This window comes from Mus caroli, unplaced genomic scaffold (assembly GCF_978045245.1).
Source record: "Mus caroli unplaced genomic scaffold, Mus_caroli_1 scaffold_1, whole genome shotgun sequence".
NCBI classification, from domain to species: Eukaryota; Metazoa; Chordata; class Mammalia; order Rodentia; family Muridae; genus Mus; species Mus caroli.
Window position 1 is genome coordinate 8,217,024 of NW_028227256.1, and position 26,261 is coordinate 8,243,284.

The 26,261-nt window shown below is 39.4% G+C and overlaps 1 protein-coding gene across 7 annotated transcripts in view; it reads left to right on the forward strand.

The window, feature by feature from the left end:
- The window catches only part of Prex2 (phosphatidylinositol-3,4,5-trisphosphate dependent Rac exchange factor 2), a 321,717-nt gene that overhangs the window by 245,437 nt on the left and 50,019 nt on the right, over positions 1-26,261 (forward strand). For 5 of the 7 annotated variants that reach the window (XM_029482876.2, XM_029482881.2, XM_021163512.3 and 2 more), the window contains one exon: positions 10,809-10,923. In XM_029482876.2, coding sequence (XP_029338736.1) covers positions 10,809-10,923 — 115 coding nt within the window. Of the gene's footprint in view, positions 1-10,808; positions 10,924-22,406; positions 22,615-23,205; positions 23,233-26,261 lie in introns of those variants that run through there. The other 2 variants (XM_085835640.1, XM_021163585.3) reach the window with 2 other exon arrangements.

Below are 26,261 nucleotides of genomic sequence, written 5' to 3' on the forward strand. Positions count from 1 at the left end.
ATATCTTCTGCATACAGAGATGCTCTGCACTTGGTGAGGAGTTAGGACCTCTATCTTAGTGAACCAGAGTGAGTTTGGTTGCCTCATCTGCTACCATTGCTGTAGCTGTTACAGCTTGTCAATGCCATGACCTGCCAGATATTATAGAGTCCATCTGATCAGATGAATGAGCTCCAAGTCTGAGAATGGCCCTCAGCCTTTGAACTCCCAGCTATGCTTTATTTTTATGCTATGTGAAAAGCAATGGGTTTCTTCTATATTGGGAATTCTCAAGGCTTGTGCAGGTAGCAGTAACTTGTTCATCTGTCAGAGGGTTTCAGAGACTGGGGTGAGTAGCCTCAAGCGGCTTAGCTCTGAGACCAGTGTGTAGACACTGAGTTTCATAGGATCCAAACACACTGCTGAGGCTCTGAGCTATCTTAGTTAAACCATCAGAGCATCTGTCTTTTAGAGGTCAGAGTGTGTTGTTCTAAAGTTAAGGTTGACTCCAAATTTCCACCTTTATGGAGAGATTTAAACCATTTATTGAGAAATACAATATTTTACAAAAAAATCTTAGAAGTTGTTTTTAACTAAATACTTGTTTTCTTTAATTTTCATCTTTTGTTAACCTTTTTGTGACTTAGCCCTTTCTGTCAGGCAGACTCAAGCTTTCTGCTTTCTTTGCTTTCCTTTATACTTTGAAATAATCTTTTTCCATCCAGGGAAAAACTATTTTTTTTTTAAATCTAGAACAGTACTACTTCTGTTTAACATCTTTATCAAAAACCCATCTCATTCTTACTTCACTGTTGCCATCTATAGCTTTCTGGATCTTTGTTCTTTTTGAAGTATCTCATTATTTTTTTTCAAATTGGGGATTTCAATATTTTACCTATTGTATTTTCAAACAGGTCAGGCCCATCTCTGAATCCCTGTGACAACACTGCACATGTGCACTGAACAGTTGCTACACTATGGGGAATTAGTCTATTCAAAGATAGATTCTCTTATCTAAGATGTAATGCATCCAAGAAAAGTATCCTTTAATTCACGGGCACTAACCTAGGCAGTTTCATTTGGAAATTAGGCTACAAAGTATAGATATTTGATTCTATTGAAGGGGGAAGTATTGATGTTTAACAGAATGCTTTAGACCTTGGACTAATCCATATTTCCCACTGGGCTTTAAACCTACCCAAAAAGAGTGCCATGTAGAGATCAGCAAGGTACCAAAAGGCCCTGCAGAAGGCTTACCATCACTTCACAAGAACAAGACAAGAGCTCCAGGAAGAAATGAAAACTTGGCAATAAATGACATCTCCTAGTGTTCATGATAAAGGCACACTAGATATTTTAGTTTGGGGTTCTCATCAACACCCAGATATGACAAGAGCATGGAGAAAAGACTTATCAAATAAAGACGAGAAGGAAGCTCCTGTTTTACAAACGAAAGAAGAATTTAGTTTACACCTGACATGCCAAGAGTTATTTATTCAAGGCTTCTTGGTGGCTATCTGTAGTTGATTGAGCAGCTTCAGTCCTCAAAAGTAACCAGTATTAGGGGTAAAGAGCAATCCCTTCCCTTTGAGGTAGGACACTCTTGTTTCCAGCCATTTCATCCTAGTCTTTCTTTTGTTTTGTTTTGTTTTTTTTTTTGGGGGGGGGACAATGTGCAGCAAACTTTATTGATGGTATTCAAGAGAGTAAGGAGGGCTCCCTAGGCCCCTCCTGTTATTATGGGGGTCTGGAATGGAAACTTTGGGAGATGTGTTGTGGAAAATACACACACACACACATCCCAACTCTCTGCAGGGTCAGACCATGCTTCTGCACTCCTGCTGGCCCACCAACTCTCCACCCACACCGTCTCTCCAGCAAGGGGGTGGGGGAGGCCAAGTTCTTCTTGCTACCACACACCCCATGGTTAGCCATCACATCACAATACCCAGTACCCCAGTAGAATCAAGACTCTTAATGCTTAATTAACCAATCAGATTTAAATATCAATAATATCACAATTTACCAGATGCCAATACAAAAGTTTCAGAGCCAATTGATAATGATAAAAACATTAACCCAATACTTCTAACCTTGTAAAATCATAGCTACTTGTGGCTGGAAAATGTCAAGCAGGTACATGTCCACAGCCACCTTGCTTCTCCTCCTACTCTGAGACACTCTGGAACTCTTAGCTCTGCCTCCCTTTTCTCTGTCCAGTCACAGGCCTCATCTGCACTAATGAAATTGGACAGGGGAAAATCCTGTGACATATCACCCTGTCTAATTAAATTAAACAGCAACAACGAACCTTTCTCTCAAAATAAAATTGGAGCACAACTATTACCATTTTGTAATTTATAAAGTACAAGATAGACTTAACACCCAGTACATCAGGTCAATTAATTACAACCTCTGTCATCTATCCTAACTCAAAAGTCTCAGAATTTTATACCTGACTTATATCCTGGCTCTACATTGTTTGCCATCTGAAAAATGTCCTCTCAAATCTGTTCCTTTCAAAGTAAATAGCCTGGGTTGGCTATGAGACTATAAGTCTTCAACCTCGTTAGAAATCCAAGAATGACTGATATTAACTGAAAATATGTAGGAAGCCTAATACATCTTCCAAAACTTAGCCAATTTATAGAGACTGCTGATCATCTGGACAGTCCTTTACTTCAAAACGTCTTCAGCTTTCTGGCCAGGATCATCTGACAGACCTAGAGAAACAGAATATTAAGGCCTAGCCTACTCTGTCTCAGCAGAATCAAGTGTCCAGGGTTTCTTACTCCTTGGTGGCCATGTAGGCATGAGGTCCACCACACTTTTGCTGTATTCATTGTCATACCACCCTCAGAGCTGAGAGCAACAGTATCGAAGAGTGGGAGTTGCTGTTGAAATTGCAGGAGACAACCTGGTCCTCAGTCTATCTAGGATGTCCTTTAGTGGACTTACGGTTACATGCTTCACCACCTTTTTGACATCATCATACTAGGCAGGTTTCTGCAGGCAGCATATCAGATACAATGTGGGTAGGAACACGGAAGGCCATGCCAGTGAGCTTCCTGTTCAGCTCTGGGCTGGCCTTGCCCCAAGTTTTGGCAGCAACAGTGGATGCAGGGATGATGTTCTGGGTAGCCCCACAGTCATCACCCCACATCTTTCCAGAGGGGCCATCCACAGTCTTCTGAGTGGCAGTGATGGCATGGGCCGTGGTCATGAGCCCTTCCACGATGCCAAAGTTGTCATAGATGATCTTGGCCAGGGGACTAAGCAGTTGGTTGTGCAGGATTCATTGCTCAAAATCTTGAATGAGTTGTCATATGTCTCGTGTTTCACACCTATCACAAATATGGGGGCATTAGCAAAAGGGGCAGAGATGATGACCTTTTTGGCCCCATAGTCTTTAAGACCCAGTTTCACACAATCTTTCTTCCAGTACATAGTTTCTCATAGCTGGAAATCTGTCAGAGTACTCTTTAGTCTCTGATTTTCAGAGTCATGGAGTCTTTTCTGATGGGAAACTCACTGTTCCCCAGAGTTAAGGCTATCACCAGGGCTTGTTCCTGGGCCTTTTAGACCAACAACTGCTGTGTTCAGTTCTTCAAAAGTCAAATTTGAAAATTGATGTATGTATGTATGCATGTCTGAATGGGAAGACTGGGTAAACTGGCCTTATTATTAATATTATTATTATTTCCTTGTAAATGTTCCCTTTAATAATCTGGAGCAGATTATCTGATGAAGTAAGTCCAGAAAGCAAAAAATCCGAGCTGGGCATAGTGGTGCATACCTTTAATCCCAGAGCTAGCACTTAGGAGGTAGAGGCAAGTAGATCTCTGTAGTTTGAGGCCAGCCTGGTGGTCTACACAGTGAGTTCCAGGACAACGAAGGCTACATAGGGAAACCCTGTCTTGAAGAAAACAGACAAACAAACAAACAAACAAAACTGACCCTAGGAAAATTTCCAAATACCTTTAATTATAATACATATAATCATAGATATAAAAAACTTTCATTTTTTTTAAATTCAGTCTTGTAACTCAGTCCTTCCTGTGAGACAGGCTTAAACTTTATGCTTCATCTTCATTTTTTCCTCTCTTTCTTCTGGAACAATTCTTTTCTTTCAGAACTTTTCTTTTTCTTTTCTTTTATTTAAATCTAGAAGCCTTTTCTCATTAATATTCTTTACCAAAATCTATTTTATATTCTACTATACCTATTACACTCTCATAGTGTCTATAACTTTCTCTATTCCTTTTTCTTACTTGATAGCCCCCTTTCTGTCTTATTTAAAACAAAATGAAAAAAAAATCCTTAAATTACTATAAAGCCTCCTGTAGAACACAGATCAAATTTGCTACTGTTAAGGCTCAAACCTGGGACAAATGCCTAATTTTTGTGCCCATTAACATATAAAAGTAGATTGTACTTGGTCTCTACCTCGTATAGTCACCCCCACCCCCACCCCTTGCTCTCCCCTGAACTCTCCAGCCCAGGTATAAGACTTGGTTTCAGTAACCCAACTCCTCTGACCCCTATTTAAGTTGACCATTTTAGCTATGCCAGTCTCTTGGCCCAAGCTGCCTGGTTTGGTCTATGGCTCCTTTCCTTACCCTGCCCAGTCTCCCTCCACCTCCTCACAGGGCTCAGGGTCATGTCCATTCTGGACTCTCCTATATGTCCCTGCCTCTGCCTAGTCTCTCTTATACGTACCTAGGGACAGTCCTGGTTTTCCTTTTTATTTCTTATTTTTCATTCAACAGCCCTGGGGTCATTTTTACTTCCTTTTGCAGACACATTTAAATGAACTAGTGATTTGATTCTTATAATAGCAGCTACTTAGTAGCTGCCTTTTAAAAAGAGCATTAGCCTCTTTCTTAGGTTCACAAGGCAACAGAGGCATGATAAAAGTTCAGCATCTCTGCCTTCATCCCCTTCTGGCACCCCTCCCCTCAGGTCACCTGCTTGTCTCTGTATGCAAGCATGTTAATCATGTAACAATATCTGCCTGATTATTTCACCCCCTTGCCAAGCTGAAGGCACATGGGTAAGTCATGGTCCCAAACCTTGGAACGATGGAGTGGAGCAGGACCTCCAGGTGATGGCACTCATATCCTGGTGAGGTTGCACTCTGGAACATGAGCAGCCATCTCTCGAAAACCAACTTCAAACAGGGAGGAATTCTTCAGAGCATATTTTTGAACTGGAACCAAGATATCATCAAGCAGGCAACAGATTACCTTACCCAAGACTGCCCAATTAACCATTGTTCTTGTTTATTCTTTTGGTCTTCCCCCTTAAGTCTAATGATCATGTCAGTCACCCAAAGATGAGCTTGAGATACATAGATCTCTTTGTTCCCTCCAACACAGGCACATTGATCATGTCAACTTCTTTATCCCTTCCCAAGCACTTGATATCCTTAATAGATGTATTGAGACAGGTGGCTAATCATAGCCTGTTAGGAAGCCAGAGCCAGCACCATTACCTTAAAACTCCAGTTACACTGTGCAATAATTTACACTGATTTAATTTTTAAAACTTATGTGAACATGTACTTAGAAACCAACTTGCTGCCAAGAAAACAGTATACAAGTTTACAAACACAAATGAGTGTAACTTCTTGAATAAATAAATGGCTAACTGACGTGTCTATTAACACATAAAAGTAGACTTTGACCAAGGTATCTGTTATAGAGTCTTGACTTCTCTCTGCATGTTTCTCCCCATACCTACCCCTTCCCCAAATCTCTGCAGCCTCTGAGCTTTGCTTCTTATCCCCAGCTTTTTTTTCCTATATAGCTTGGCCATTTTGGTCACATGCTCTCTTGATCCTCCGCTTCTAGACTCCTCTCTTCTTCCATTTGCCTTCTCTCCTATTCTGTCTCTCTTCTACTCTTCTCTCACTATCCATCACAACTTCTTTCATGGCCTGGTTTATTCTCCTGGCCACGTTCAATTTAAATCCTTTCAGAAGCCTCTGGCTGTTCTCTCCCTCATATCTACAACCTTCTCCTCAGCCTTGCTTACTTAGGGTGGTTATTCCCTCATTTTCATTCAACAAGGACAATGTATACATATGTATAATTATATATAAAAATAAATGTAGAGACCAAGTGATTTATAGCGATCCTTTAAATTTATCAAATGTCAGTTTTAAATTAGATTGTTAATCCCATTTTTCTTCATAAGACAACAACCATCCTTAACCTATAATCTATACTTTCCAAACAGCTCATGATAAAAAAAAAATGGGAAATTTACATTCCAAAGGCAAATGATGAGCCTCAAGCAGACCAGGAGTAACAAGGAAGTCAAAGAGTAAACTTGTTAAACAGACTATAGTAACTTCTCTCATTTTCAGGGCCAAACAGCAAGAAGTGATGCCCTTGGAGATGAAATTTTTCCTGTGACGCCTTTTTTAGGCCAAATTTCCTCAATTTAAAAAAAAATTCATAATGAGGCTAAACTATATTCGATGTCTTCTCTTGTGTATCTTAAAGGAATAAGATGGGAAGAAAATGAAAATAACATAAAATTTTCAGCATGTTCCCTACTTGAACCATCTCACCAACCTTTCCGGTATTCTATCAATGGCACTGGGCAGCTCCACAGTTTGGGTGGTTAATTTTGCTTTGTATACCCTTGAAAATGTTCACTACATATTGACTTATTATGCTTCTTTGGAACAGTCCTAATATTAGTACATTCAAGTCTGTGCAGTTGGTTTTTGCCATACAGCAGTGGCTCTCAGCCTTCCTAATGCTGCCACTTTTTAATACAGTTCTTCACTCGTGGTGATCTCTAACCATAAAATTATTTTGTTGATACTTCTTAATTGTAATTTTGCTACTGTTATAAATTATAAGTATCTGATTTGAAGGCTATCTAGTATGTGGCCTTCAAAGGGGTTGCAATCTACAGGTTGAGAACTGCTGCCTTACAAAGTTTTGGAAGTGCTTTCTCTAATATTATATATGCCTCTAATATCATAAGGAGAAATGGTAAAGTTGTAAAACAAGCTAGCACTGGAAGAGGGTGCTGGCTTTAGAGAAAGTATTTAAAATAAGAAAGTATGGTGTTCTAGTAGGCCAGGGTCAAGAGAGGTCTGGAGAATGGTTTGCATAAAAACAGCTATTCCCAGTATGGTTAAGGCTTTATAATGTTCTGCCTAGCAAGGCTTACTCTTCTTAGTGTCACATCAAAGTCACTTCTCCTCAAAAATTCTCTGGCCAATCTCTTGGAGAATAGAAAATAGCTTTGGGCATTAGTAAATAGACTTTACAATGATATCTCTACAAATAGCAGTGACTGCTCTATCTGGGCCAGAAATGTATATTGATAATTCTAGGGGGAAAACCTCTCTTCAGAGCCAGTTATATTCTTTGAGCATCAAGGATGGGGTTTTACTTTTTCCAAGGAAAAGAAACCGAGGTAATAAACAAGCTAAGAGAGTAGAGTAAGACTGTTCAGGAGCAGTCAGATATACTTCCCCAGAGATTGTCCCATCCTGGTCATCAGAAAAGTTATCAATGTGAGGTGGGCATCGACCATAGTTACATCTCCATGCTACCCATTGGGGCATACTAAGGATTAATATTCTGGAAATTTTACCCATGTGATACCAATAGTCTAAATTGGATTGTATTGAGAAGAGATGTTTAGCATAGATTTAAGCATGCACAGCAATAGGAGAGGAACTTAGAGCAGGGTGTGTGCATATGCAAACATGGGTGAGGGCTTTTCAAGAAAGCCATGCGTGTCTTCAGAATAGTCACATAGAAGATTTAGGTGGTTTCTGAAATTACAGCTTCACATGTTTCTACCCTTCAGTGTTCCTCTACCCTTCATTGAACAAAATCTTGAAGTGTCTCGATGACAATCAATGGTGTTCTAGTTTCATTTGTTACTATGATAAATGTGCTGATAAAAGCAGCTTTAAGAAAGATCATTTACAGTCCCATCATTGGTGAAGTTAAGGTGAAGTCAAAGCATGGATTTGGAGCTCACAGTTCCAAGTTCCAGACACTCATTGAAGGGAGTCAGGGCAGGCACTGGCAGTGGTTAGCCACATCCCATGTTGAGAGCAGAGGGAAGTGAGTCTGTCCACGCCTACTGCTGGGCTCACTTTCTTTTCTTTTATACAACTCATGATGCAAACCCAGGGAACAGTGCTGCCGACTTTCAGGCCTCATTTCCTATATTAGCTAGCACAACAGTTCCTACAGACATCTCAACAGGCTACATTTGGTCATGCGTACTTACGCCTTTATCATTGCTATTATACAGTTTTTAATAGAGATGAATTTATATAAAAAGAATATTTTGCTTTCCATGTGGGGATAACTCAGCATGGTAAGTGCCTTAATTGGGAGGTATTGTGGTTTAAAATGTCACACATAGGCTCATGTGTTTGAACACATGTTTTTCAGTTCATGGCACTGTTGGGGAAAGTTATGCACAGCAGTGGGTCCTAAAGAACATGCTATGATTCATGACTCCTTTGACAAACCTCTACCCTCAAACTATTTACAGTTCATAACAGTAGTGAAATTAGAGTTATGAAGTTATGTTTGGGGGATCCTTACAACCTGAGGAACTGTATTAAAGGGTCACAATATTAGGAAGTTTGAGGACCACTGCTACCGGAAATAGAACTTGCTGCCTGATGTATGTTACTAGGTGTAGCCTTCCTTTGAGGTTTTATTCCCCAACCACACTTCCTGTTCTCCTTGTCTGCTTGCTGTATGAGGGTTCAAATGTGATCAGTCTGATTTCTGACTGCCAGGCCTACCTCATGTTTCTGTTGTCATGGTAGGAAATCTCTGTCCCCTTCAGAACTAGAAGCTAAAATGCCTAGTTTTTCTCTAGGTCACTCTTTGTCAGGGTCTTATATTACAACTACAGAAAAGTAACTAATGGTGGGGTAGTGATTCCATTGCAGAGGCTCCTGTACCTTGAGGCTTGTTGCTCCTTGAGTGCAGTTTGATCACTTTTTAATCAGTCCCATCATCTCTAGAATCTAACATAATGACCGAAGAGGATGATAGGAAATTAGTTGATGAGGCAAAGTAGAGCTGAAGATGTACAAAATGGAGTGCCTTGGGCCAGGAACAGTGTCGTTCAGCTTTGACCCCAGCTTAACTACAGTCTCTGTCTTCTCTGTGGTTTCACTTTTGTGATTTTGTGTACCAGCTGGCAACTGTGATTTGAAAACATTACATGGCAACTTGGAGAAATAAATGATTCATGGTTTCAGTTGCACACTATTCTGAATAACTTGATGTTGTGTATCTAACCAGAGCATGAGAGATCATCCTTTGAACAGCTTGTATAAGCCACTTACCCATGAGTCACTAAGTTGCCCTAACTTATCAGGTCCTTGACTATACAGGGTCTCATTCTTAAGTATCCCTGATTTTAGTGAGTAATTGCTGCAACATGTAAAAATAGTCATGTTGGCAATTGGGATATGCTGAAGGGAGGCATAAATGGGGAAAGGTTATTGTTGATGAAATATGATATAGAGTAAGACTAGCTCCTTTGTCCATACTATTGTGAGGATAAAGAATCCTTGTGCTTCTATTATCATGCTGCAGTAGTTACAGCCACAGAACATTAAAAAAAAAAATCAAGTGCTTTGTGAAAATGGGAAAAGCATTATAAAAGTATATGTAGGTGTAAGGAAGTATAGGGTATGCATGTATATGGTGTGAAAATCCACACAGGCTTCAGAAGAATCCCTCATTTCAGCATCTACTGCAGGCCTGGAATGCATCCCATGGTGAAAAGAAAAACTGTTGTACTCATGTCCATGGAAACAAATGGGGAGAAAGGACCGATTATAAATAATGACAAGGTGTACTGGCTGGTTTTGTGTGTCAACTTGACACAAGCTTGTGTCATTAGAGAGCAAAGAGCCTCAGTTGAAGAAATGCCTACATGAGATATAGCTGTAAAGCATTTTCTCAATTAGTGGTCAATGCGGGAGGACCACCAACCCATGGATGGCATCCTGAGTTCTGTAAGAAAGCAAGTTTGAGCAAGTCATGATGAACAAGCCAGTAAACAGCACCCCTCCATGGACTCTGGGTCAACTCCTATCTCTAGGTTCCAGCCCTGTTTGAATTCCTGTCCTGATATCCTTCAGTGATGAACAGCAATGTGCAAGTGTAAGGGTTTATTTAAACCCTTTTGTTTTCCTCCCCAATTTGTTTTTTGGTCATGGTATTTTTGTCACAGGAATAGAAGCCCTAAGACATGAGGAAAATAAGGACAAAGCTTGTTGTATAAATTTATCTCAGTGGCTTGTGCAGAGATCAGAAGCTATTACGATATTGTCCCTTTTTCTTCATGGTGCAGAACAGAGGCTGTGCATGCAAATGCAGACACCCACCCCCAAGTACCTGTACTGGTACACCCAACAATGTAGGCTCCCATTTTAGATATAAATTCGTTTTACAAAAGACTCAGCTTTGCATTGTTTTCAGAATACTTCCTATGTCTGCAGTTTCTCAGAATAACCAGCTAAATATAAACCTCATGCCAAGCAGCATATTTTGGAACGGTCTTGTATTCAGAATGTTTTAAAAATAGAGAACAGTTTAAACCAGAAATTGCCTTTGCCTATTTAACAACAACAACAACAACAACATGTTTTTCACTGTTTGATGTATATCTTGAGAGCAAAGGGCACATTTTCATTCATTTCTGGAGTTACATACTCAGCACTTTTAATGTATTATTGAGACTTAGTGACATTAGAAGAGATGCACATAGACTAAGTTATAGGATGGCATATAAACTGTTTACTTGTTTCACAGCATTGGAGAGTATGGAAGGATATTGCTATAGAGACAACATCTCTGTGGAAGAGTTTCAAGCACAAATAAACACAGCCTCCCTGGAAAAGGTCAAACAGTACAATCAGAAGCTCAGGTATGCAGCCCCCTCCATTGTTGACTTAGCTTAGCTTTTCATTTTATATTAGACCATATGCTTTGGCCATATTTTGAAGATGTGAACATTTTTATTAGCTTAGATTATTGATGATATTCCCTTTGATAATATAATGTTTAATGTCTCAAATACCCTTCTGGCCATGTCTCATGATATTATTAAGAAAAAGAGGTTTGGAATATGTGGTGTTGATATCTGGAGAAAATAAAGGGTTGCAATTAAGGTATAGCAAATTGTTTCCAGGGGAAATACTGTATCTTATAGTGCCAGCTACAGCAAGGGTCATTGAACTGCAAGGAAAGTACAGTACTTCCTGTACTGTTAAACATCTAGCTCCTCACATGCAGAGAAAAAAGGCTCCATATGAAGACATGACAGCCATGTGCTTGGGATTGGAAGAAATGTATTTGCATCCAAGTAAATGATATTTGAATTTAATTATCACTTTCTTCCTACACAGTTACTGTGCAGTTATTCCAGATATTAGCAGACTTGGAAGCCATGGAAGATAGACTCTTTCATCATGGTTAATTTTAGAGCTTATTTCTCCAGTAATACAATGAAAGGAAATGTCAGCTTCCCTCTTTTTAAGATTTAAAATAATATATGGAAAAGTAGAGGTATCAGGGATTTTTGGAGTCTCTTTAAGGGAAAGCTACTTCCTGCTGAAAAAAAGAATGGAGCCTGATTCCTGAGTAGAGAGTTGACCTTCTCATCTCCCCTATGATTAGAGCATCACATAGGACTGTCCCCTGCAGCTAGGGCTGTCAATCACCTGACCAGGAGGACACCTCAACTGAATATATGCTAAGGAGATGGGAGGAATCCTTGCCTCACTGAGATGATGTACTGGGCTGTGCCCGAAGTTCCTTCCTGCCCCATGCCACACTGCTAAGCCTGCCTGCCTGCCTCTTTTGGAATTCTAACATTTCTAAAAGTGTAACTTTTCTTCCTCTCCCTCTCCCTCTCCCTTTCTCCCTTTCTCCCCCTCCCCCTTTCTCCCTTTCTCCCTTCTTTCTCCCTCTCTCTCTCCCCCTCCTCCTCCCTCCCCCTCCCTCTCCCTCTCCTTCTCCTTTTCTCCCTGTCTTGGATCCTAGTCAAAAACCTAAGCTTGCTCAGGATTTTGTCTGAAGGCGACCTTGTGCCCTCGCCTTATACCATGCAACTGCTCTGGTAAATATGAAGACTCTGTTGGACCCAAACTCAAAATGGAGGAGCGTTTTCTTCTACTTAACTAGCTTCCTCCTGTCTTCAGCTTCTGAGATTTGCAGCTTGCCTGTTTTATTTTATTTTTTCCCTTGGAGACTGTAATAGAATGATTCTCAAAATTCCTTCTGTACCCATTTTAAGTCTTTTATTAGCAAGACTAAGACCCTTAAAAGGGAACTGTGAATTTCCTTGATAATTCAAAGGCAAGAAAAATTAACCATAGCCAGTGAAAGTGAGGATTGTACCTTATAAGATTTTATTTTCAACAACAACTAGCATATATTCTTCTCTCATGAGTGAGCTGTTTGACAGATCACTATTAAAATTACTTGAGAGATTAGACCATCCTTTTTTATTCCTTTAAAGTTAGCATAAAAATGTATTTTGTTATAGTATTTATGTATAATTTATATATCTACATATATTCATATGTATATGGAAATACTATTATAAAATACTTTACTTTTATATATGATATATTAAATATGTATATGTGTATACATATATATTCCATAGTATACACTCTCCCTCATCGTTCTCCTTCAATGCCCTTTCTCCCTGCTGTTATCTGATTAACCCCTTCCTCTCAGATCAATAGTTCTCTCTTTTATATACATGTCTCCTGGATTCCATTACTAAACTATGTTTTCCCTCTCTTGACATCTCTTCCTTCCATCTTATGATCCTCCTTATAATTTCATGATCACACACACACACAGACACACACACAAACATACACACACACATACACATGGGGGTGGGGGTACCAGAAAGATGAATTTTTATAGTCTAATAAGGTGCTGTGGTATCTATCTGTATGAGTCTAGCTTATTTTGCATAATATTTATTTTTAAAGGACAATTTATTTTGTTCTAGCCTGAGTCTTAATAACTAAAAAGATGATTCTATTGCAGCTGTTTCCTTTACCCTTCATGAATGTGGCTGAACTCTGAAAATTAAATGCCTAAAATGACCAGCAGAGGGTGTGTGTTGGTCCTGGTGATTTCCTTCCTCTAGTAACACTAGCCTTACCTAGTCTCACACACCTGTCCTTTCTCCAGTGCTCTCTACTTCACCCAATGTCCCAATGTTTGTCATTTCCAAGAAGTCCCTAATTTTTTCAATTACTTATATAGTCTTCCCTAGCAAATGTATTCTGAGGTCCCAACGATTCAGATTTGGAATGTCTTAGCCTATTTCAATTTTGTTTTCTTGTCTATGTCACTGTTTCTCAAAAGTATATGTTGTACTAACTCCATCCATAGGAAAGGAAAATGTTAACCTTAAATTCATAATCAGTTTGTTTCTCGTTCCCCGACTAAGAAGCATCGGCTTAAGAAGTTCAAATTCAGTCTTGAGAAAATCTTCCTGTGGACGATTATTACTGAGTAGAATTTTGCCTTCCTAACTTGTGAAAAATATTCCTAGATTGCCTTTGAATTAGATGCAATATTGAAGTACTTCTACAAAATACACAACCTTGAGCATGTATCCACATTCTCCTTTTAAAAAATGGACCACTGTTGAAGCATTGTGCTTAACTCTTTCTCAAAGCACCAGTCTTGTATTTACTGACTCAGTATTGTGCTTCCAGATCATTCCACCTTCTGAGTGGAGTTGTTAGCTAGCTTTGGTGTCCCTTTTTATATTTATCAAAATGGTTTTTATAAAAAGAGCTCTCCACCCATATGTGTTGAATTGTGTTACTAGTATTGGCTACTTTTGTAATGCTGTGACCAAATGCCTCACAATAAATAACTTGACAAAAAATTATGATTTGTGATTACAATGGATATTGTGCATAATGAATGTAGCGTCATGCATGTGTATGTAGCATGAGTATGAGGTGGGGGCTCCTCATTTCTTTATAGTAAGGTCACAAAGAGTAAACTCCTGAGACCAGTCTACTCAGATCAGCTCGCGGACTGCGGAGGATGAGCAAGCAGACTGCAGAAGACACAGCCTCTGGGACAGACTCCCGTTTTGGGCTCCAGACATCTTGGCACCTTCCCCGACAGAGGAGAGGTGACCACCTGGGAGGGCTCTGACCACCAGAGCAGGTGAGGGAGCCCTTTTGTGTCCTGGGTCCCTCAGAGACCAGTCTGTGCAGGTGAACGCACAGACTTCAGAGGCAACACATCTTCTGGGACAGACCCTGTTTCAGGCCTTCATCTTCAGCCAGGAGGCAGGTCTGAATGCCAGACCTCTGTGCACCTTCCCTGCAAGAGGAGAGCTTACCTGAAGAGAGTACTCTGAAAAGAAATTCCTCCCGACACATAATAATCAGAACAACAAATGCACTAAATAAAGATAAAATATTAAAAGCAGTAAGGGAAAAAGGTCAAGTAACATATATAAAGGCAGGCCTATCAGAATTACACCAGACTTTTCACCAGAGACTATGAAAGCCAGAAGATCCTGGACAGATGTTATGCAGACACTAAGAGAACACAAATGCCAGCCCAGGCTACAATACCCTGCAAACCTCTCAGAAGAGAGCTGGACTACCGGGACTGCTGACAGAGGCTAACAGAATCACAGGAGGAACAGGCTCCAGCCAGAGACAACTATAACAACTAACACGAGAGATTACCAGATGGCGAAAGGCAAACGTAAGAATCTTACCAACAGAAACCAAGACTGCACACCATCACCAAAACCTAGCAATCCCACCTCAGCCAGTACTGGATACCCCAACACACCCGAAAAGCAAGATTCGGTTACAAAATCATATCTCATGATGCTGGTAGAGGACATTAGAAGGGCATTAATAGCTCATTCAAAAAAATACAGGAGAACACTGCTAAACATGTAGAAGCCCTTAATGAATCACAGGAAAACACTGCTAAACAGGTAGAAGTCCTTAAAGAGGAAACACAAAAATCCCTTAAAGAATTGCAGGAAAACACGACCAAACAGGTGATGGAATTGAACAAAACCATCCAAGACCTAAAAAGGGAAGTAGAAAAAGTAAAGAAAACCCAAAGTGAGACAACTCTGGAGATGGAAACCCTAGGAAAGAAATCAGGAATCATAGATGCGAGCATCAGCAACAGGATACAAGAGATGGAAGAGAGAATCTCAGGTGCAGAAGATTCCATAGAGAACATCTGCACAACAATCAAAGAAAATACAAAATGCAAAAAGATCCTAACTCAAAACATCCAGGAAATCCAGGACACAATGAGAAGGCCAAACCTAGGGATAATAGGAGTAGATGAGAATGAAGATTTTCAACCTAAAGGGCCAGCAAATATCTTCAACAAAATTATAGAACAAAACTTCCCAAACCTAAAGAAAGAGATGCCCATGAACATACAAGAAGCGTACAGAATTCAAAATAGACTGGACCAGAAAAGAAATTCCTCCTGACACATAATAATCAGAACAACAAATGCACTAAATAAAGATAGAATATTAAAAGTAGTAAGGGAAAAAGGTCCAGTAACATATATAAAGGCAGGCCTATCAGAATTACACCAGACTTTTCACCAGAGACTATGAAAGCCAGAAGATCCTGGACAGATGTTATGCAGACACTAAGAGAACACAAATGCCAGCCCAGGCTACAATACCCTGCAAACCTCTCAATTACCATAGATGGAGAAACCAAGGTATTCCATGACAAAACCAAATTCACACAATATCTTTCCACAAATCCAGCCCTTCAAAGGATAATAACGGGAAAACACCAACACAAGGACAGAAACTACACCCTAGAAAAAGCAAGAAAGTAATCCTTCAACAAACCTAAAGGAAGACAGCCACAAGAACAGAATCCTAACTTTAACAACAAAAATAACAGGAAGCAACAATTACTTTAATTTCTCTTAACATCAATGGATTCAATTCCCCAATAAAAAGACATAGACTAATAGACTGGCTAAACAAAGAGGACCCAAAATTTTGCTGCTTACAAGAAATCCACCTCAAGGAAAAGACTGACACTATCTCAGAGTGAAAGTCTGGAAAACAATTTTCCAAGCAAATGGTCCGAAGAAACAAGCTGGAGTAGCCATTCTAATATTGAATAAAATTGACTTTCAACCCAAAGTTATCAAAAAAGACAAAGAGGGGCACTTCATACTCATCAAAGGTAAAAATGTATCAAGATGAACACTCAATTCTGAATATCTATGGTCCAAATGCAAGGGCAGCCACATTCATTAAAAAAACTTTAGTAAAGCTCAAATCACACGTTGCATCTCACACAATTTTAGTGGGAGACTTCAACACCCCACTCTCACCAATGGACAGATCCTGGAAACAGAAACTAAACAGAGACACATGGACACTAACAGAAGTTATGAAACAAATGGATTTAATAGATATCTACAGAACATTTTATCCTTAAAAAAAATAGGATATAACTTCTTCTCAGCACCACATGGTACCTCCTCCAAAATTGACCATATAATCAGTCACAAAACAGGCCTCAACAGATACAAAAATATTGAAGTTATCCCATGCATCCTCTTAGATCACCATGGACTAAGGCTGATCTTCAATAACAGCATAAATAATAGAAAGCCAACATTCACGTGGAAACTGAAGAACACTCTACTCAATGATACATTGGTCAAGGAAGAAATAAAGAAGGAAATTAAAGACTTTTTAGAGTTTAAAGAAAAAGAAGCCACAACATACCCAAACTTATGGAACACAACGAAGGCAGTCCTAAGAGGAAAACTCATAGCTCAGAGTGCCTCCAAAAAGAAATTAGATCGAGCACACACGAGCACCTTGACAGCACACCTAGAAGCTCTAGAACTAAAGGAAGCAAATTCAGCCAAGAGGAGTAGATGGCAGGAAAAAATCAAACTCAGGGCTGAAATCAACCAAGTAGAAACAAAAAGAAGTATTCAAAAAATCAACCAAACTAGGAGCTGGTTCTTTGAGAAAATCAACAAGATAGATAAACCCTTAGCCAGACTAACTAGAGGGCACAGGGACTGTATCCTAAGTAACAAAATCAAAAATGAAAAAGGATGCATAACAACAGAATCTGAGGAAATCCAAAACATCATCAGATCCTACTACAAAAGGCTATACTCAACAAAACTGGAAAACCTGGATGAAATGGACAACTTCCTAGACAGATACCAGGTATCAAAGTTAAGTCAGGATCAGATTAACATTCTAAACAGTCCCATTTCCCCTAAAAAAAATTAGAAGCAGTTATCAATAGTCTCCCAACCAAAAAAAGCTCAGGACCAGAAGGGTTTAGTGCAGAGTTCTATCAGTCCTTCAAAGAAGACCTAATTCCAACTCTCCTCAAACTGTTCCACAAAATAGAAACAGAAGGTACTCTACCCAGTTCATTCTGTGAAGCCACAGTTACTCTGATACCTAAACCACACAAAGATCCAACAAAGAAAGAGAACTTCAATCCAATTTCCCTCATGAATATCGATGCAAAAACATTCAATAAAATCCCCGCAAACTGAATCCAAGAACACATCAAAGTGATCATCCATCATGACCAAATAGGCTTCATCCCAGGGATTCAAGGATGGTTTAATATACGGAAATCCATCAATGTAATTCACTATATAAACAAACTCAAAGACAAAAACCACATGATTATCTCAGTAGATGCAGAGAAAGCATTTGAGAAAATCCAACACCCATTCATGATAAAAGTCTTGGAAAGATCAGAAATTCAAGGCCCATACCTAAACATAATAAAAGCCATCTACAACAAACCAGTAGCCAACATCAAACTAAATGGAGAGAAACTTGAAGCAATCTCAATAAATCAGGGACTAGACAAGGTGGCCCACTTTCTCCCTACCTATTCAATATAGTACTTGAAGTCCTAGCCAGAGAAATTCAACAACAAAAGAACATCAAGGGGACACAAATTGGAAAGGAAGAGGACAAAATCTCACTATTTGCAGATGATATGATTATATATATAAGTGACCCTAAAAATTCTACCAGAGAACTCCTAAACCTGATAAACAGCTTCAGTGCAGTAGCTGGATATAAAATTAGCTCAAACAAATCAGTGGCCTTTCTCAACGCAAAGGATAAATGGACGGAGAAAGAAATTAGGGAAACAATATCCTTCACAATAGTCACAAATAATATAAAATACCTTGGTGTGATTCTAACTAAGAAAGTGAAAGATCTGTATGATAAGAACTTCAAGTCTCTGAAGAAAGAAATTGAAGATCTCAGAAGATGGAAAGATCTCCCATGCTCATGGATTGTCAGGATTAATATAGTCAAAATGGCTATCCTGCTGAAAGCAATATACACATATTCAGTGCAATCCCTATCAAAATTCCAACTCAATTCTTCACTGAGTTAGAAAGGGCAATTTGCAAATTCATCTAGAATAATAAAAAAAAAAACCTAGGATAGCAAAAACTATTCTCAACAATAAAAGAACCTCTGGTGGAATCACTATGCCTGACCTCAAGCTGTATTACAGAACAATTGTGATTAAAAAGAAAAATAAAAAACTGCATGTTACTGGTACAGTAACAGACAGGTGGATCAATGGAATAGAATTTAAGACCCAGAAATGAATCCACACACCTATGATCACTTGATCTTTGACAAGGGAGCTAAAACCCTCCAGTGGAAAAAAGACAGCATTTTCAAAAAATGTTGGCACAACTGGTGGTTATTATGTGGAAGAATGCAAATTGATCCATTCTTATCTTCTTTTGTAAAGCTCAAGTCTAAGTGGATCAAAGAACTCTACATAAAACCAGAGACACTGAAATTTAGAGAGGAGAGTGTGGGGAAAATCCTCAAACATATGGGCACTGGGAAAAAATTCCTAAACAGAACATCAATGGCTTGTGCTGTGAGATCAAGAATTGACAAATGGGACCTCATGAAATTGCAAAGCTTCTGTAAGGCAAAAGACACTGCCAATAAGACAAAAAGGCCACCAACAGATTGGGAAAGGATTTTTGCCAATCCTAAATCTGATAGGGCACTAATATCCAATATATACAAAGAGTTCAAGAAGCTGGACTTCAGAAATTCAAATAACCCCATTAAAAATGGGGTACAGAGCTAAACAAAGTATTCTCAAGTGAGGAATACTGATGAGCTGAGAAGCACCTGAAAAAATGTTCAATATTTTTAATTATCAGGGAAATGCAAATCATATCAACCTTGAGATTCTACCTCACTCCAGTCAGAATGGCTAAGATCAAAAATTCAGGTGACAGCAGATGTTGGCGAGATGTGGAGAAAGAGGAACACTCCTCCATTGCTGGTGGGATTGCAAGCTGGTACAACCACTCTGGAAATCAGTCTGGAGGTTCCTCAAAAATTTGGACATAATACTACAAGAAGATCCAGCAATACCTCTCCTGGGCATATACCCAGAAAATGTTCCAACTGGTAATAAGAACACCTGCTCCAATATGTTCACAGCATCCTTATTTATAATAGCCAGAAGGTGGAAAGAACCCTCATGTCCCCCAACAGAGGAATGGATACAGAAAATGTGGTACGTTTACACAATGGCATACTACTCAGCTATTAAAGACAATGAATTTGTGAAATTCTTGGGCAAATGGATGTATCTGGAGGATATCATCCTGAGTAAGGTAACCCAATCACAAAAGAAGTCACTTGATATGCACTCACTGATAAATGGATATTAGCCCAGAAACTTAGAATACCCAAGACACAATTTGCAAAACACAAGAAAATGAAGAAGAAGGAAGACCAAAGTGTGCATACTTCATTCCTCCTTAGAATAGGGAACAAAACACCCATGGAAGGAGCTACAGAGACAAAGTTTGGATCTAAGATGAAAGGATGGACCATCCAGAGACTACCCCACCCGAGGATTCATCCCATAATCAGCCACCAAACCCAGACACTATTGCATATGCCAGGAAGATTTTGCTGAAAGGACCCTGATATAGCTGTCTCATGTGAGGCTATGGCAGTGCCTTGCAAATACAGAAGTGGATGCTCACATTTATCTATAGGATGGAACACAGGGCCCCCAATGGAGGAGCTAGAGAAAGTACCCAAGGAGCTGAAGGGGTCTGCTACCCTATAGGTGGAACAACAATATGATCTAACCAGTACCCCCAGAGCTCGTGTCTCTAGCTGTATATGTAGCAGAAGATGGCCTAGCCGACCATCATTGGGAAGAGATGCCCCTTGTTCTAGCAAACTTTATATGCCCCAGTACAGGGGAATGCCAGTGCCAATAAGTGGGAGTGGGTGGGTAGGGGAGCAGGGCGGGGGGAGGATATAGGGAACTTTCGGGATAGCATTTGAAATGTATATAAAGAAAATATCTAATAAAAAAAAAAGTTTAAAGTCCTGAGCAAGAACCAAGAATAGCATTCAGAGTCCCAACCTTACAGTCTCCTGGTCCACACTGCAAGCTTCTCACTTCCATCTGGGCCCAAGTTATCCAAAAACATGCACTGTGGGGGAGATTCAGACTGTAAGAATGGTATTTGGCTCTAACTAGCAGAAAGCAGTGGGAAGCAGGGCACAGTGCTCTTCATCCTTGCGAGTCTACTTAGATATACAGCATATTTGACAGGATGTTTATTGATGACGATGAAAAATGGGAGAAGTATTAGACTGTTTTACCCACGTATGAAAATTAGTGCATCTCTTCTCAACAAAGGTTTTTAGAAGTGGACACTCCTTGGTAAAACTCTGATGCTTTATCAGTAATGACATGCTGTGTGCACTACTTGTTACACATTAGATTTCCTTTGCACAGGAAGGCAATTATCTCCCGACTTCCAGGAGTATCTCCTCTTCCTTCTTGTTTCTTGAATATGTAGTCAATCTCTTCCTTAATATTCTCCCCTGTGGCTTTCTAAGCACAGATACTTCCTAGTTACTTGAGAAATTTGCTTTTGCTTTTTAGATCTGAGAAAATAATATGGACTATTTGAAGAACGCTGACTGCCCCTCTTAAAGGGGAGTTTCCCCTCTCCCCCTCACATCCAAAATCCCCTTTCACTCTTCCACTAGAACTCATTTAATTCTGAACATCCATTTATTTACCCGTTGAACTTCGGAAAACATCCTTTTGGCCATTGTGTGATTAGAAAACGTTACTGAGATGACAAGCTTCAGAAAGCAAATTCAAGTCAGGATAAACAAAACAGTGTGTTGGCTATATGATGCCAACATCAAGGCTATGGTGACTGTGTGATTCAGACATCGGGGCTATGGTGACTGTGGCCTAGGGGCTGGGCATTCTTCTGAAGAAGGATTCTAACTTTCTGTTCGCACCCTTGTCTCTGTGTAGAACCATTTTACTCTCATCTGGGCAAACATGTTCATTACAGACCAGTGTTCTACATAGGAGAAGAGATAGTGCCCCCTGCATCAGCAGCTTTACTGAAGGACTTGGGAGGGGCTTACAGCTAGAGCCTTGCTGTCTGTTCCTTTCTGAAGGGCTGAATTCAGCATGATAGACCAAAGGATTATCAAATAAGAAGGCAAAGTATACTCTTCAAGTACAAACAGTGGGCTTTCTTGTTTAAAACATCCAAGAACAGATAGATATAATTGTCCATTAGAAGAATATAATAGACATCATATCTGTCAAATTTTGAGGACATATTGAGTCAGTCCCATGAAAGCACACTATATGAGTTATTTAAACACTTAATGTTTCCATTTTAAGGAGAACATCAGTTATCCAGACAGTGAGTTAGTGAAACCAAGCTTTAAAGCAAAGAACTATTTCTCTTTAATGATATATATATATATATATCTCATTAATACTGAAGATGAATTGTATGTCTCCATATTTGATACCTCATGGGCCTCTGTAGCTCTGATTTTGCACAATTAGCCATACATTCACCCACTATATTTGAAGCTCTCCTGAGAGCAGGAACTGCATGTGGTGTTTGAACATTGGCCTATGTCACAAGGAAACACTCTTGTCAGGATTCAGAAAAAGACCTTCCAAACAGTGAATCAATGCCTGCAAGTATTATGTCTGTCATGCTTTTTCCTCAGCTTTTGAGGAGATGCCATCTTGGACTTTGTCCTGTAGCCATGGCAACTAAAATAGAGCACTAATACAATGGCACCTGGTCTACTAATGGTAATGACGCTGTTCAAACTCCCTGGGGATGATCAGGAAATCCTTGCCTAGGATTTTACCTATTTATCTCTGCTGTACCATCCACACCAGCAACAGGTGATCTTAGGAGATGCTAGGGTGTATGTAGAAATAAAAGGCTGACTAAAAGCCAGACTCTGTGATGCAAGTTCTATGAGGTCACGGTCCATGATGTCATAGAACACTGCTGTGCTGCTGCTGTTTGAGGGCCACCCACATTCCTATAATCATCCCTCCCACTGTGAAAAAGCATGATAAACTCATTGGTCTCCCCAAGTTGAACTTTGGTGAAATCTTCCTTCTAGCCCATGGGGAGCATGAATCTCATGGAAAGAAATGAACAGAGCCTGACATGCAGGGTTGTTGTTGTTGTAGGTACTTTGGGTTAGGAATCCACTGTAAAATGTTATTGAATTTGTATTGTCTGATAATAGTTAATGTATCCATTGCAAATGATATTAAAGATAGCTAACATTTCCACAGCATGCAGTAAAGAAGCTCAGGCCAGCCAGCACAACTCACCACTCTCCACTCTAAAGGAGATACAAGTGGCAAAGAGCCTAGGAACTTGGCAAGGACACTGTGGTCCTGAACTTTCTTCCTAAAGATGTCTGCTTAGCTCTTTACCCCATGCGCAAGGCTGAGCTAGCATAAATAGGTTTGGGATGTTTCTAGAATATAAACTCCTTCTAGAACCAAGTCAGAAATCATTTTGATTGATTTATTTCTGCTTATAAAAGAACAACCAAAACAAAAGGATTTAACTGTGAAATTCTGGCAATCTCAGAAGTTAGGAATTGTTGCTAACCCTGACTACAAACCCCTTATCTGTCCTATCCCCCAACACTGCCTCCAACCCCCTTACCTGCTCTATCCCCCCACCTCACCTCCAACTCCCTGATCTGCTCTATTTTTCTTTTTCTTTTTTTCTCTACTTGGCCATGATCCATCCTCTCCATCAGCCACATTCTGCCATGCCCTACTTAAAGGTAATTTATCATTACTAAATTCTTTCATTTTAATGTTTTGGCAAAAGGCACCACAATGTAGTGACTAAGGATATAAATTGAAAAAATGAACAATGTTCTCTGTATCCAAGAAGTCCTTATGGTTTGAAGTATTTAGGTAATTATTTTTCAATATTATTTTAGTGTAAAATTAAGAGTAAAATCCAAAATTCCAACAAAATAAAAACAAACAAGGTCTGCATTAGCCAAAGCCCTTTGCTATTTATATGAAGTGATAGCTTCATAGTGATATATTTTAGGGCTGATAATCTTGTATATCTAACTGTATAAATCTGTCAATTTTACAGAATATGTAAAAACTATTCAAAGCAAAGATTCTCTTAAGATGTGCCTTTGTGTGTACAGAATAGCACATGTCCTTTGAGAAGTTTTTGGTTTTGGTTTTTTTGTTTTTGTTTTTGTTTTAAATGGGCTGTAAAGATGTCTCCAAGGTAAAGATCTTGTAGTGTTCTTCCAAGGACCTGGGATTGCTTCCATACTCCCAAGTGGTGGCTCGCTACCATCTGTAACTCTAGTTCCAGAGCATTCAACACCCTGTTGTGGCTTTGCATGTATCTGCATTTATCATATATTATGCATATACACTATACACAAATAGACAACATTTAAAATACCTTTAGAAAACCCAAATATATTTTTTGTAACACAGAAAAAAAAGTAACAATTTTCTGTTGCAAAGGAATACTACACATACCCATTTCAGAGCCACAGGTTTTGGATGGTATATTCAACAGGAAAATGATAGCCAGAAGCATGTGTTTGATTAGTCTCATGATAGCATTTTCATGAAGTACACTACCTCTCCACATCCACAGAGGAAAATGTATCAGGGAATATGCATTCCTGACAGAGGAGCTACGATACATGGCATGGGTAAACGGTCATTTCATATTTTAGATACAGCTCTCAAACAACAGGAGAAGATTGTGAAACAGCACCCTCTCAGCTCTGGTATGCCTTTGCAGGTTCAGGGCTCAGGGTTCAGGACTCAGGGCTCAGAGCTCAGGGCTCAGGGCTCAGGGCTCAGGGCTCAGGGCTCATGCCTTTTTGTTCTCTTTCTTTGATGGCATCACATCATGAGACCCTGTGGCCCACCCTTTGTTGAATGGCAAACAGAGCAGCTGAGTTTAGAATGGAGAGTACTAGAACCTGGTGATGAGTATGTGTCAGCCATATTAAGTCAATGAAAGTATCAGCTACAATGAGCAAGCAGGTGACTGAGCAAGAAAGAACATTAATTAGCATGTAAGTAATATTTCAGGGGTTTTTTTGTAAGTAATATTTCTATATTTGGAGTAGCAAGAAGCTTTCAGAGTTAAATGACATGATTCGTTCTTAAATTACACAGAAATCTTCTGTACTCATCTACTCTGTGGTATTTTTGTATTTTTTACTCTGCCTCTCAGCAAAGTTGTTTTATTCTTTATTATTTTTGTTTGATTAAGGTGTCCATATTTTGGTATCTCTACAACTATCTATAAAAGTAAGTGTGTATACTTAATTACTGTCTGCTTTTAGACTGAGAATACAGAATTCTCAGTTTTATATGAGAGGTGATTTTCTCATGGTAGGATAATATGAAGGGTTTGAGTCAGTGTGGGGTGCTTACAAGTTTTCTAGGTGTCCTTCTTACATAAGAGATATAAGAAGGATCCATGACTTACAAACTATATGCTTTACCGAAGTGACATTTCCCCACAAGAGTATATACTTTCTGTGACTTAACCATTTATTCAGCAAACACCACCTACCTGCCAAGTGCCAAGGATAACACTCCATGCTTATGGCATTGCAGCAGCTGAGACTCTGCCCCCTAGGAACATGTCTTTGGGTTGAGATAAATTCTAAACAAAATTCTCCCCAATACTTAATGAAAATGTGTGAGACAAACAATTGTAGTCATGTGTGCAAGAAGAGAATCCATCCCAACTATGGGAAGACAGTGAATGGTGGGTTCAGGGATGAGTTGCTTGAGGAATATTCTTTAAGCTGAGATCTGAAAGCAGAATGGAGTGGCAGGGTTTAGGGGAGAGGGTCTGGAAGGTAAACTTGGTAGGGATGGTAATTATTATCCAAAAGATGGAATACCGTTTGCAAAAGTCCCAAAGATAAAGGGAGGATCTGCAGTGTGTCGCTGAAGCTAGAGCTCATGAGAGAAGAATGTGAAACTGATTTGTAATGGAGACCAGGTGTTCTGTTAACCCTTACCATTCAGCTCCTGCCCAACTTCCTCCATTCCACCCTTAACCCAGGACACACTCAGCTCCATGGCCTTTTGTGGAAAGTATAATTATTTTGCAATTATTTAAGACCCATCTGAAACTGATCTTCCTGCAGGATGCCTTCTGTTACATCAACAGATATAATTAATCAACTTCTTCTAAACCGAACAACCTTTTAAATAGCACCAGTTTTGTTTACTTTAGGGATCTATTTCTCTAACTTCCTCCGTGTGTGTGTGTGTGTGTGTGTGTGTGTGTGTGTGTGTGTGCGCGCGCGCACGCGCATGCGGGCGTGTATGTATGCAAAATAGTTGTATTGAATTAGAAATTGTATTGGTTGTAATGCATGGCCATACTCTTGTTAAATTATTATTATTATACTGAATTTATTCCACTATCCAGTCTACTTTGTTTTATATACAAAACATTTCAGACCACTTGAAGGGTACAGATGCTGACTCTGTTGGAGATCTCTCTCTTAAGAAAATTTATCAGCATAGTCAAGGTTTATAAATTTCACATGAGATGAGAACAGGTAAAGTTGAAGTTGTAGTGACATTTTGAGAGCAGCATCTCTTTTTTTATTTGAAAAGTGCAGTAATTCTATGAAAGCTTGGCACCATTGTTTTACTGCGGAGGCACTGTAGCAACATGTATATTAATATGGCTATCTCGCTAAACTCACCTGGGATGTACTTTTTGCGTTCAGACCAGTCCAGTTGCCCTTGAGAAGTTATACTTGGAACTAGTATTTATTTTACTTACCTT